Here is a 13,596-nt window from a genome sequence, read left to right as displayed (position 1 = left end):
TCCTGACTTCTGCGTCACGTCGACGCGCCGAGACGCGAACGGCAAGGACTGTGATTGGTCCGCTCAGAACGTCATTTCAGGCAGTTGCTACTTCTTCTGCGTCACCTGCACTTCAACATTTGTGATAACAGCATTTGTTGTTCAATATCCAAGAGCTCCATCTCCAAAAACACCCGCTCCATCTCAGTTGCCATTGTTTACTGTCTGACCGGAAGAAAACCAAGGAATCCGATATGAACCCCCCGAAACCAAACCGTTTGTCTTCTCTGGACAACACGTTCACAGGAGTCTTTAACTCCTCAGGTCCAGACTCTGCTGTCCAGGTGGCCTACAACCCCATTTCACACCTAAGATGCTGTACTGACCTGGGCTCACCTGGGCTCACCTGGGCTCACCTGGGCTCTCCTAGCCTCAGCGCCCCACATCAAGGTCTGTTGGGTCAACGACCCACAAGTAGCCCTAACGACTCTGAAACTCAGAGCTGACTCGTCCTTAACGACTCCCACAAAAAAAAATCTTGCAGCTGCCCCAGTTGGTCAGAACTGAGACCTACAGTGTGTAGTAGTGTACTTGTGTGTGTGTGTAGTAGTGTGTACCAGTGTTACCTGGAGTGTTCTTGTTGCCTTGTTTTCCCACCAGCCCTCGTGCTCGGATCACCTCCACGTCTAGACGCTCCTTCCTGTACACCATTCCAATCTGGATGTCACCTGACCACCACACAGCCAATCAGAGAATCTCATGTTATGATGTCACAGGTAACAGTCAGTGTCATCTCAGGTATTCATAAAAGATATGTATTATCGGGAAAAAATTAAATGTCTGATGATGTAGAGTATTAGATAAAGTCTGAAGACTTTAGAGAGTTTTGATTGTTCATTACCCATAGGGGGCGTGGCCAGAGTCTGCCGTCCAGCCAGCTGGGCGGGGCCTAATCCCTCTAGGAAACCAGTGAACTGTTTGTCTGACGCCAACTTCACTCCCGGAAATATCAGACTGAAGATACAAACACATGAATACATTCATCACAGAAAGAAAATTAAAATGTATTAAAAATATTATTTGTAACAATAAATATAAAAATTCCTCTAAGAACACTAAAACATCGCTCCTCTTTTTAATTCAATTTTAGCATAAAGAGGAGCGAGAACAGAGACAGGAGTCATTCTCACGCTCCAGGTTTGGGATCCTCGGCGTCGGGGTCGCGGCTCAGCTGTCGGGTGAAACGAGATTTAAACTCGACAGCCAGACCGGTTTCTACGCTCCTCTGGACAGGAAGTCTCACCACTTTCTTCTTCTTCTCCTCCTCTGGATGGACAGAAGGGAAGAGACAGACAAGAAGAAAATGAACATCTGAACCAATCAGAGCTCTGAACAAACTTGAACTGAATGAAGACGTGTGGTGGTCGTCGAAGCAGACTGATGCAATTCAACACGTTGTCTTTGGTATAAAATTTTACACTAAATATTAAAGCAGCAGAAGACTGAACACTGATCGTCCACCTGAACATTTAAACCATCACTGGTCAAAGTGGGACTGACCCTCTGGGTTGAGCTGCGAGGCGCTCTGACTCTTCTTTCCCAGTCCGACCATTCCCATCATCTTTGCTCCAAAGCTTGAGCGTCGTTTTTTGTCGTCATCGTCATCGTCGTTTCGCCCCAACGAACAAATTTCTCCTCCGACACTCGATGACTTTGTGATGGGAGCTCCAGTCGCCGGCGCCGCCCTGCAGGAGAAGAGAGGAACACCTGTCAGTCACTTGGGAGGGGTGGGGCATGGGTAAAGGGGGGGCAGGGGGTCACTACTGTTGCTATGATGAATGGTCTGGAGCACCTCATTGGTCTGTTGCTTACTTTGCAGGTTCAGGCTCCGACTCCTCTCCTTCCTCCACTGATTCGCTCTTTTGCAAAACAGCTCCACTCTCAGCTGCCCCCACTACTTCCTGCGTTCCCTCTGACCCCGACCCCACCTCCAATGATTGGCCCTGCAGAGCCTCCACCTGACTGTGTCAGCCAATGAGAGGAGAGAACAGCAGCATGCAGACAGATTGATGAAGAGTAATGAGCTCATGCTAATGAAAAGAAAAAATGCTAACGCACAGAAAAAACATGTGAATGTAAAAATGCTAACATGTGAACGTATACATGCTAACCACTAACTGATGCATTGTGGGATGTATGTTAAACAGGGGCACACGACATCACATGCACTGTGACCGCTGTGTTGTTTCCTGTGGCACCCCCTCAGGACAGACATTCAATAACCGCTGCAGCCTTAAGAGGTCACTTGACTGTGAAACAGGAAAATAATCCTGGTCTGTGATTGGCTGCTGATCTCACCTGATCCTGCTGATAGATCTGACATCAGTGGACATGGCCGACACATCGCTAACATCACTGTCTGATGACTTGAAGGACAGACTGTCCCTCATCTGCAGACAGGACAGTTGGACAGGTGAGCTGGTCTATGACATCATCATTTACACATGTATTGTGTAACATGTTCTATTTTTCGATCATCTCACCTTTGACGGATCCTTCATCACACCTGCAGAGGAAGGAGGAGAAGTTACTACATTGTGATGATATCATAGTTTTAGTTACTTTAAAGTATTTCAATGTCTGACATCCTTCCTCTGATTTCTGACATCATCAGATGGACCTGATGTCACTGTAAGTATACATTTCTGACATTAACACTATCTGAATTCTGTTTTCAGCCTAAATATGTAAAAAAAAGATTTTCAATTTCTGAGAACAAGACAAACAAGAAAAATCTGCCGATAAGTTAAAGTTCACCTGCCGACACCTCGCCTGCACGTGATGACCGAGGACGGACAGACACAGCAAAGAAGACAGAATGAAAGAATGGACGCATTAAAACAAGAGCAGAAAATCCAAACCACACAAACTGATCCACTTCCTCTAATCATCTCATCAGGTGACAAACGAGGGGGTCTAACGAGTCTCCTCAGGGAACTAACGAGTCTCCTCAGGGGCCTAACGAGTCTCCTCAGGGGTCTAACGAGTCTCCTCAGGGAACTAACGAGGCTCCTCTGGGGTCTAACGAGTCTCCTCAGGGGTCTAACGAGTCTCCTCAGGGAACTAACGAGTCTCCTCAGGGGTCTAATGAGTCTCCTCAGGGGTCTAACGAGTCTCCTCAGGGAACTAACGAGTCTCCTCTGGGGTCTAACGAGTCTCCTCAGGGAACTAACGAGGCTCCTCTGGGGTCTAACGAGTCTCCTCTGGGAACTAACGAGTCTCCTCTGGGAACTAACGAGTCTCCATAGGGAACTAACGAGGCTCCTCAGGGGTCTAACGAGTCGCCTCAGGGAACTAACGAGTCTCCTCTGGGAACTAACGAGTCTCCTCTGGGAACTAACGAGTCTCCTCAGGGAACTAACGAGGCTCCTCAGGGAACTAACGTGTCTCCTCAGGGAACTAACGAGTCTCCTCAGGGAACTAACGAGGCTCCTCAGGGGTCTAACGAGTCACCTCAGGGGTCTAACGAGTCTCCTCAGGGAACTAACGAGTCTCCTCTGGGAACTAACGAGTCTCCTCTGGGAACTAACGAGTCTCCTCAGGGAACTAACGAGTCTCCTCTGGGAACTAACGAGTCTCCTCTGGGAACTAACGAGTCTCCTCTGGGAACTAACGAGTCTCCTCAGGGAACTAACGAGGCTCCTCTGGGGTCTAACGAGTCTCCTCTGGGAACTAACGAGTCTCCTCTGGGAACTAACGAGTCTCCTCAGGGAACTAACGAGGCTCCTCAGGGGTCTAACGAGTCTCCTCAGGGAACTAACGAGTCTCCTCTGGGAACTAACGAGTCTCCTCTGGGAACTAACGAGTCTCCTCAGGGAACTAACGAGGCTCCTCAGGGAACTAACGAGTCTCCTCAGGGAACTAACGAGTCTCCTCAGGAAACTAACGAGGCTCCTCAGGGGTCTAACGAGTCACCTCAGGGGTCTAACGAGTCTCCTCAGGGGTCTAACGAGTCTCCTCAGGGAACTAACGAATCACCTCTGGGAACTAACGAGGCTCCTCAGGGAACTAACGAGGCTCCTCAGGAGTCTAACAAGTCTCCTCTCAACTCTACAGGGGTCGCTAACAGGCGGTACCATACCATTGGCTGTTTTCTTCTGCTGATCCTCCCATGTGACCTCTACATCATGGCAGAGAGAGATGATTGGTCAGACTACCTATCCAGCTGAGCACTCTGACACAAACCAGTTAAACCAGTAGGACGAGTCACCTCCCAGTAACATCAACACCATCAACAATCCACCTGCACAAGTGTCACCTGAACGAATCATCAGAGCCACCTGAGACAGACTGACCTTTCCTAGTCCCTCCAGGTGTCGCAGAGCGTCTGTCTGGTTCTGACACACAAAGGTGGGATGTGATGTCATCGTGATGTAATAAAGATGAACACAAGAAAGATTAAATGAACAGTCATGATGGAGATTTGACTACTGATTCAACTGGTTCTACACACATCCACACACATCGATCCTGTGATGTACACACCTGGAGTCTGTGGAGGCGGGGCAGGTGAGGGGGCAGGTGAAGGGGCAGGTGAGGGTGCAGGTGAAGGGGCAGGTGAGGGTGCAGGTGAAGGGGTAGGTGTTGGAGCAGGGGGAAGTGCATGTTCAGGAGGTGGCTGCGAATGGACTACAGAAGCTGGGGGCGGGACTGCAGCAGGTGCTTTGGCTGGGGGCGGGACTTGAATATGTGCCGAGGCTGGGGGCGGGACTTGAATAGGTGCCGAGGCTGGGGGTGGAACTTGAATAGGTGCCGGGGCTGGGGGTGGAACTTGAATAGGTGCCGGGGCTGGGGGCGGAGGTTGGGACACTGTTTGGGAAGGCAAAGGTGTGGATGCAGGTGCAGGTGCAGGTGCAGGTGCGGATATGGGTGCAGGTGTGGTTGCAGGTGCAGGAGGAGGGTGAGGTTGGGCGCTTACAGGAGGAGGCGGGGCTTGGATTTGTATAAGAGGTGGCGGTTGATTACTGACAAGGGGGGGGGCTTGTTTGTGGAAAGGGGGAGGGGTCTGATGATAAATGGGCGGAACAGTTGTGGTTGACACTCCTGTGGTGGGCGTGGCTAAAATGATGGAAGACAACAATGAAAAAGAAAAGATGATTGAAAAGAAACAATAAAGCAATGAATGATCACATGATCAACGACTCAACGGGTAACCAATCACAAACTACTATTACCTCTTAAAACAACAAGAACACTGATAAAGTCTCAGACGAGGCCTGACGGTGAGCAGGTACTCGAAGCACCAGAAGGACTCAGGTGCTTCCGGACCCGCCTGCCTGAATCATTTGGAGAACCACTTCCTGTTTTGTTGGTCCACTGACTGACCAGCTCGGACTGTTCCGTCATAAAATGGGGCGTGGACAAAGACTGAAGCTTCCAGGGGTTTTGTGGAGACTGTCTGTGGAGTCTGAAGGTGTCAGTCTGCTGCAGACGCTGGATTGAAGGACAGCTGTGTCTAACAGTCTCACTCACATTATGCTGTGATTGGTCCGGTATGTGAAAGTGGTCTGAACTTCAAGTGTCTCCACATTTGAACTATTCATAAAATCTCAGAGTTGTTGGAGACAGATTGCTGAGTCTGAACACTGATGGCCAACAGGAGGCTCACTTGATCTACACACACAGATGGAGCAGCACCACCTCCACCTCCTGACCTGGTCCACTGCTCACCTTCTTATCAACCAGTCAAATCAAGCTGTATTGTCACATACACAATCACATACAGTACAACATAGAGTGAAGTATGGTTGCTGAATTGAACTCACCCTGACCACTTGGGCCACTGGGACCACTAGGACCACAGGGGCCACTAGGTCACACATATATAACAGTGGTGAATATTTACCTTTGTTCACTTGTATTTTTTGTGATCAAAAGGGCAAATAAAACATTTGCATCCAGGGGTGAAAGAGAAAAACCACATCCTGGCTCTTTTCTTTTAAACCTGACAAACACACAGACTCCACAACTTGCCACAGCTTGGATGGAACCAGGACAGGTCAGTCTGACTGGCTTACCTCATGTGACCTAACAAATATGATCCAGCTCTGCTCAGAACAGATTGCACATTTGGATGAAAAGAGCTCAGCAGCTGGACATAAAAAGTCTGATCAATGCATCCTCTGACCGACCACCAGGGTGCATCCCTCCTAGAACTGATCCAGGTGAAGCCCCCGGTCTCCAAGACGCTTCATAGTTTCATAACGGAGCTATGGTTTTCACCTGAGACTAAATTCTGTTGAATGACACAGCTCCAGGGTTCTGGAGGTAACAAACCCGATCCATTCCTGGAGATAACCCCAGTGAGAGCTGGAGGTTCCTGCTTATCTCTGGGACTGGGACCAGGACCACGATCAGGATAAAAGGCGGAACACAGAACACCTTCATATTTTCAGATTAAGTCTGACATGTTTGAAGCAGACTGAGACCTGGAGACTATCCTTGGACAGAAACCTGGACCCTCTGGAGGGACTACATCTCCCAGCATGCCCCAGCACACTGACATGTGATGAGGATGTAGTATATGTTCTGAAATACAAACTCTTACCTGGAATCAAACAAGTACAGGAAAAAACTATGAGTGCTAGCATGTTCTGCTTTAAATGTCCTAGTTCTAAGTTGGAGAACGTCACTCAGGTGTTAAACCACAAACAGTGTGTACCTGTCTGCACACAGTCAGAGGGTTCTCCATCTGAAAGAAAGAACCCACTGTTAGACCACCCCTACCTCCATGTTCTTTCAGATATTTGCTCAAACTAGAGCAGATCCCCAACAGCTGGACCTCAGTAGAGACCAACAGATGGTCTCATGAACAGACAGACTCATGAACCAGATGTCTGCTAACTGACAGTCTGCTCACAAATTTAACATCCTTGTTTGGTTTCTAACGACACAAGACAAAAAACTAAAAGTGTTTTTTAAATCTGATAAACATTCTGAACGAGCTGCTGATCCTGTGTTCCTGTCATCTATTATTCCTGTGTTCCTGTGTACTTGTGATGTTATGATCTCATGATCTTGTATTCTAGAGTTCCTGAGTTCTTGTATAAGTGTTAAAGAAATAAACAGCACAAATACATTTTGAGCCCTCCCAATCAGCTTCATGTGACCACAGCATGAGTGTCACCTGACATCTAACTGACGGACTCACTTCTGTCCACAGCTCCTTTAGGTGGGATGATGGGCAGCTGGCGTCCTCGGCGGCCGCAGACCGGCGTTCCTGATGGACTTGTCTGAGTTGATCCACCTCGTGCATTTGTCCTGAAAGGAATAAAAACACAGTAATCAAACTACCAACCTGAGAGGAGGGGAGCAAGGCAGCAATGGCATAGTCAAAGGGTCAGAGGTCACAGTGGTCTTAGTCGTTGGTGATGGAAGGTTAACTGAGCTATGCTAAGCTATGTTGGCTAACTTAAAGCTAGTGCATAGTAAATTTCTAAATCTTATGTACGTTTCTGCAAACTGGTTGAAAGATTCATTGAGATCATCTGCAGACGTCTTTTTAAAGAAGAAACAACACGATTGTCCGCTGCAACAGTTCAACATCAGAAATAAAACACATCAGTTTAAAACAGTCAGGGCTTATATTAGCTCATGTTAGCTAATGTAAGCCAATGTTAGCTAGTGTTAGACACAGATGTTGTATAAATTACATCACTGAGTGTTAGCCTGTCAGTCTGTCACTGTCTTTTTAGTTAAATGAAACAGAAATCAAAAGTCTTCAGGAGCTCATGCAACCCAACAACCAAACTGCCCAAAACATTCATTCAGAAAACTGAACAGAAGCAAAACATGCACAAAAGGAAAATAAAGGTTATTTCCACAGACAGATGGCAGGTAGTTAGTGGTGTGATGTCACTGTTAGCCAATCAGGAAGCAGATGAGGAGGGGTTAAAAGAAAAGGGTTGTGGTCATAAGAACCACCGAGTTAGAGCTGCTTTCTGACTGGTCAGCTGCAGGTCACCTGGTCGGGGCAGGTGAGGGGGGGGCAGAGCGTCTGGAGCTCAGGTGGGAGGAGTCAGCTCTGTCCGTGGAGTGGGAGCGCGTGTAGACAGGGCGGTCGATCATCGCTCGCTGGTCAGCTGACCGTGAGCGACTGTAGTAATCCTGCCGGTCCATCTGACGACTGTACCTGCACATCACCATGACAACAAGTCACCTGCAGGAGGGGTTGGTTAGTCACCATGACGACTATTGGCTTGTCGTACCTGTTGACAGCTTTGACTAAACGGGAAGTTTAAGGCACTGAAGAACTGAAGTCAAACTCCAACAAAGAAGAAAACTGAAAAGAAACCGGAAACATGGGACTCAATTTCCCATCAGGCCTCAAGAACACAGCAAGGGATGCTGGGAGAGAAATGAGGGCAAGTCTGAAGCAGTTCTCAACAGAGAGTCTGACATCATCAGCTCAGGTGATCTAACACACCTGTACACCCGCTCTATGACACACTCAAATCTTTAGTGTCATTTGGAAACGTCACTACAGAGAATGTCAATGGACATAAGTTAATTTCTCAGGTAACTTTTTATGACTGAGATGGTTTTTCTCTTTGATGACAAGAGTTAATTGATTAATGTGACTGAGCCGCTGTTTGTGCTCTAAGAGAAGAACACGTCTTCAGTTTGGTTTTCTTTTAAAACATCCTGTTAGTGAAGTTTGAGTTGTAATATTTTATCACAGGAGTACAGGTGAATTTAATCAGCCAAGTCCAGCTGATGTGGTTCTATATTTAAACTTGATATGAGGAATGACTTCAAGGAAGAATGAGGACTAAGGAACTGCTAATGTTCTCTAAATCTACATCTGCACAGCTGTCTTAAAGTCAAACTATGTGAAGGTCAAACTGTCTGAAGGTCCGCCTGTCCGTCTATTTACCTGAGGAGTTCTTCATCATAGCCATCAGGTTCGTAGGGGAAGTCAGGGATGAAGTCCTGACTGAGGAACAGAGACATGTCAGAACTCCAAAACAGGATAAGTGCCCACTGACCTTTGACCCCAGAAAACCTGTGAAGGTGAGTCCTCTGATGGACGCACCTAAACAGTCCACAACCCCCTGACTGACAGATTGCCAACAAACAGGTCGAAAATCTCTTTACAGAGTGCAAATTGACAACAACCTCCTCTAACACTACATTACCCATCAGCCCGGGGCTCACCTGTAGTCCTCACAGTTTCCATTCATCATGTGGTTTGTCCACGGAGTCTGGTTAAAATGTCTTCCAGAGAAACACACAGATGGACATGAGAACTATGATCCTGCACCGCTGTCACTACTGACACTAATACCTCTTTCCCACTGGTCAAAAATCCCACTTGAACACGCTCAGATCGGCTTCTGTGGGCAATGTGAATGTGTAAACTCTGCATTTACATCCGGGTCAGTAGACTCTGCAGTAGACCCAGGTTTTTATCACCAGCTGCTCAGTGGTGTTTTAAAGACTAAAAAGTTTGACTTCCCGGCTGTGAAAATACCTGGATCCCAAACCGAGCTAACTTCTGGTTTAGCACCAATGTTATTGGACCGAGTGTCTCAAATGCTCACAGTAAACAAGCCATCTTGTGAGGGTTTTTACATGCAAAAAGTATCCATTGTTTTACAGACGCTCCTGTCACAGTGGGTCTGTAGTTGTTTTCTTTCATGATACAGCTGTTTCCGGCATATTAGTGATGAGGAATGTGACGTCAGCGATGTACGACGTAACGCTTCAGGTAAGAAGCACAGATTGGCGGCATTATATGTATGAAGTGGGAATGTGGTCAACAATCAGTGTTTAGTGGTTTGACGTGTGTGTAAAAAAACCTGTGTAGACCCGCGAATGTTGGTGGAAAAGCGGTATTAGAGTGCTACTACTACTATTACTATTATTAATATTTCTATGTGCTAAATCTACTGCAATACCTGTCGTGGGAATCGAGCGAGTTGGAAACAGACATTCTCTTCAGTGACCTCCTGAATACACAAAGACAGGCAGTCAGACCAGGAAATCAACCAGCGCTAAAACAAGGACTACAACTTGTACTACAACCAGTACCACAACTAGTACTACATCCAGGACTACAACCAGGACTACATCCAGAGCCACAACTAAGACTGCATCAAGGACAGCAACCAGTACTACACTCACGACTCTAACTAGGACTACAACCAGGACCTGGTGTCCAGGTGAGTTACCTGTCCAGACTGCTGTACTGGCCGGCATCGGAGTATGCTCGGCTCAGTTTGGAGCCTCGCAGCAGCCGTACAGCATCCTCCCGGTACAATGGGTACAGAGGGTTACCACTGGCAACCACAGGTCAGAGGTCAGTGGATCAGGGATGAAAACAGAGTGAAAGTGACTGGTGAAAAAAGAAGGTGATGCCTTTCTGGAGGCTGAAGCCAGTTGAAAGGTAAAGTTCAGAAGAAAACTGCTGAATTGTTTCAGTCAAACAAACAAAAAACAAATAAATCAGTTACAGATCAGTCAAGGAAGCTAGCTCATCGTTGATTATAGTTGATTACCTCTGAGGAGGTGGTTGGCTTGGTGACCGTGACCTCATCCTGACGAGGTCGGATCGAGAGCAGTGATTGGACGACATCACCTGCTCCGGCACTGAGAGGGTGGAGCTATGGAAGTCCCGCCCATTCTGTCTGTAGTCTGGACTCACAGAGAAATAGAGAAAACTGTCAAAGATGGCACAGAGTCCGAGAGTTTGAGTGAACTCAGAACAATGTTCAAGCAAGCAACCAATGTAACTGTGTAACTGTAACTGCAACTGTGACTGTGAATGGAACTGTGACTGTAACTGTGACTGCAAATGGAACTGTGAATGGAACTGTGACTGTAACTGTGACTGCAAATGTAACTGTGAATGTAACTGTGACTGTAACTGTGACATGACAACACCATTAACAGAAACCTGTGAGACTGTGATTTACAACTTTGTCCACTTTGACGTCTTCAACATTTTCATGTTGAGGTGGATGTGGACTCACCTGAGATTACCCCGATGCCGTCTTCACAATCGTAATCTGAAAACTCACTGTCACTGATCCTCTGAGACCCTGCAGACAACCAGACAGGGGGAAAGAGAGACAGGATGTTTAACCTGTAAGTGGACATCACAGGATGTCACTAATCTCACTCACACAGAGACATGAACATAAAAGGACAACTTCACACTTTTTCACTTGACTCAAATTGCCCTGAAACCTTCCTGACACCCTTGGAAACACCTGATGACAGACCGAAACCACCACAAGAAAACTTACTTTTAAGAACTCCTGAAGATCATAACCATTGTTGAAAAGACACCAAGCACCTTGAAAACCCTGCAAGGCTTTCTTCAACATCTGAGTGACCGCCTTGAAGAACCCTGTAACATTCTGCATTATTCTTGGTGAATCTACAAAAGTAAGATGACTGAGCTTCACAGACCCTCCACAAGTTCTTCTAGTTTCCCAAAAAGAACGTGTGAAACTCTGTTGATGACCCTCCAGATCCTCTTGAAATCCCATGGTAGGACGACGTAAAGGTCCTATAATCCTTGTGGAGAAATCTAGGACCCTCCTAAAGACGTTCCTCTGGAAACAATTCATGTAATTTAACCAAGCATTCAGGGACCATCAGGCCCACCTGAACCCAGACGAAGGATCGCTAGAAAGATTTGTGAAACTTAGGATGAACATTCAGAACGTCTTCCCTTACATCTGGAACATTCTTAAAAACTTGTGGAACCCTATTAACAACCTCTGGGACAAACATGAGAACAGCTGAAAACCCTGTAAGGAACGTTTTGAGGATTCTTGAGGAAACCATTCTTGGAAATCCAATCAAGCCACTGATACCATCTCAAGGAAACATGGAATCCAAATGAATTTTAAGACCCCTTTGACGGGACAACACAACTGCCATTCAAGACCCCTTAATCTGTATCAACCATCTGCAGCTCCCCAGCAAGGATTCCTAAGACTCTTCCAGGTAACCCTGGAAATCCAACTGCAGATCTTGTAAGCTGTTTGAGGATTCTTAAGGGGGACCTTTCCATCAACACTGAACAAGTTCAGATCAAGTTTGTGCACCTAGTGAACCTCAAGAGCCAGGGCTAATTTGTATTTTTTTAAAGTTAATTTTGGGGCACTTTGCATGGCAGCCACCAACATTAATGTATGAATGCATTTGTGAATGGGGCAAGTGTTGTAAGCACTTTGAGCGGTCAGTAGATTGGAAAAGCGCTGTAGAAATGCCATTTAATTTGGTAGAAAAGGAGTAATGATGGTGCAACGTCAAGAACCTGCAGAACGTCCACAGGGCTTTCTAGAATCCCTTGAATGCCCTATAGACTCTATCAAGGACCCATGAGAACGTCTCCAGAACCACTTGCGGAACTTATAAGGGGAACATTTTAAGAGCACTGTGTAAGCCTCTCATAGCCTCCTGGAACCCATGAAGAACACTGTCAGCGGTTCCTTCCAGTCTGCAGTTTGGAACCATCAAAATGCAAAAATCAATTTTGAAGAAACAATCGAAGAACAGCACAAGGGGAACCTGATCACAGTCCAATATATGTGTGACATCAAAGTGTTGCACAGGTTTCATTCTTATTTATGAGACCAGTAGCAACACATGGTGGAAAGCTAAATGTATTAGCATTAGCTATGAAGGGACACACACACAACCACACAGATGATTACCTGAATTATAGTATAGACGTTTGTCTGGCAAAGCATCATGGGAGAGAAGTCAAACAAATCAACAACAACAGACAACAATGTTTATACTGTGAGCGTGTTAATGGTTATCTCTCTCTATATATGTATATCCATATATCTGATATATATACACTATATTGCCAAAAGTATCTGCTCACCTGCCTTGACTCGCATATGAACTTAAGTGACATCCTATTCTTAATCCTTAGGGTTTAATATGACGTCGGTCCGCCCTTTGCAGCTATAACAGCTTCAACTCTTCTGGGAAGGCTTTCCACAAGGTTTAGGAGTGTTTTAGGGAATTTTTGACCATTCCTCTAGAAACACATTTGTGAGGTCACACACTGATGTTGGACGGGAAGGCCTGGCTCTCATTCTCCACCATCAGTGCCATCAGACTGATTAACTCGAGCACTAACTGATCAATATATTCATCTTCTATTAAACTTCATGCATATTTGTAATTATTTTTCCTGTACTTGTTGCAACTTGAGCTGTTGTTACAAGTGAAGTAAAGTCAATCTAATCTGATCTGACATGAGTGTGTGTGTATGTTAATGTATATTACGACTGTTTGTTAATGTATACAATGACTGTGTGTGTGTTAATGTATATAATGATTGTGTGTGTTAATGTATATAACATGTGTGTGTGTGTGTGTGTGTGTGTGTGTGTGTGTGTATGTGTGTGTTTGTGTGTTAATGTATGGAATGACTGTGTGTATGTTAATGTATACAATGACTAGCCCTTTTTACACAACCTCTCCGCATAATCTCCGGAGCAGTGGTTCGCCAATTCTCCGCCAATGGTGATTCACACAGAGCGATGCATCTCCGCCGTACCACCGTGTAATTCACACAGAAAGCCG

At 46.2% G+C, this 13,596-nt stretch overlaps 1 protein-coding gene across 5 annotated transcripts in view; it reads right to left on the bottom strand.

Moving 5' to 3' along the window:
- LOC115577625 (regulating synaptic membrane exocytosis protein 2-like) overlaps positions 1-13,596 on the bottom strand; it is a 47,167-nt gene that overhangs the window by 1,327 nt on the left and 32,244 nt on the right. The window contains exons 20-39 of one of the 5 annotated variants that reach the window (XM_030410501.1): positions 11,013-11,081; positions 10,539-10,674; positions 10,212-10,319; positions 9,939-9,989; positions 9,196-9,255; positions 8,915-8,974; positions 8,003-8,170; positions 7,190-7,299; positions 6,701-6,730; positions 4,525-5,097; positions 4,335-4,376; positions 4,121-4,159; positions 2,797-2,811; positions 2,523-2,545; positions 2,338-2,429; positions 1,852-2,001; positions 1,540-1,724; positions 1,170-1,305; positions 881-993; positions 606-707 (exon numbers count right to left, since the gene is read on the bottom strand). In XM_030410501.1, coding sequence (XP_030266361.1) covers positions 606-707; positions 881-993; positions 1,170-1,305; positions 1,540-1,724; positions 1,852-2,001; positions 2,338-2,429; positions 2,523-2,545; positions 2,797-2,811; positions 4,121-4,159; positions 4,335-4,376; positions 4,525-5,097; positions 6,701-6,730; positions 7,190-7,299; positions 8,003-8,170; positions 8,915-8,974; positions 9,196-9,255; positions 9,939-9,989; positions 10,212-10,319; positions 10,539-10,674; positions 11,013-11,081 — 2,262 coding nt within the window. The remainder of the gene's footprint in view (positions 1-605; positions 708-880; positions 994-1,169; positions 1,306-1,539; positions 1,725-1,851; positions 2,002-2,337; positions 2,430-2,522; positions 2,546-2,796; positions 2,812-4,120; positions 4,160-4,334; positions 4,377-4,524; positions 5,098-6,700; positions 6,731-7,189; positions 7,300-8,002; positions 8,171-8,914; positions 8,975-9,195; positions 9,256-9,938; positions 9,990-10,211; positions 10,320-10,538; positions 10,675-11,012; positions 11,082-13,596) is intronic. The other 4 variants (XM_030410502.1, XM_030410504.1, XM_030410503.1 and 1 more) reach the window with 4 other exon arrangements.

The sequence above is a fragment of the Sparus aurata genome, unplaced genomic scaffold (genome assembly GCF_900880675.1).
Source record: "Sparus aurata unplaced genomic scaffold, fSpaAur1.1, whole genome shotgun sequence".
Taxonomy (NCBI): Eukaryota; Metazoa; Chordata; class Actinopteri; order Spariformes; family Sparidae; genus Sparus; species Sparus aurata.
The sequence above is the reverse complement of the archived record's forward strand: the minus strand, read 5'-3'. Positions and strand labels throughout refer to the sequence as shown.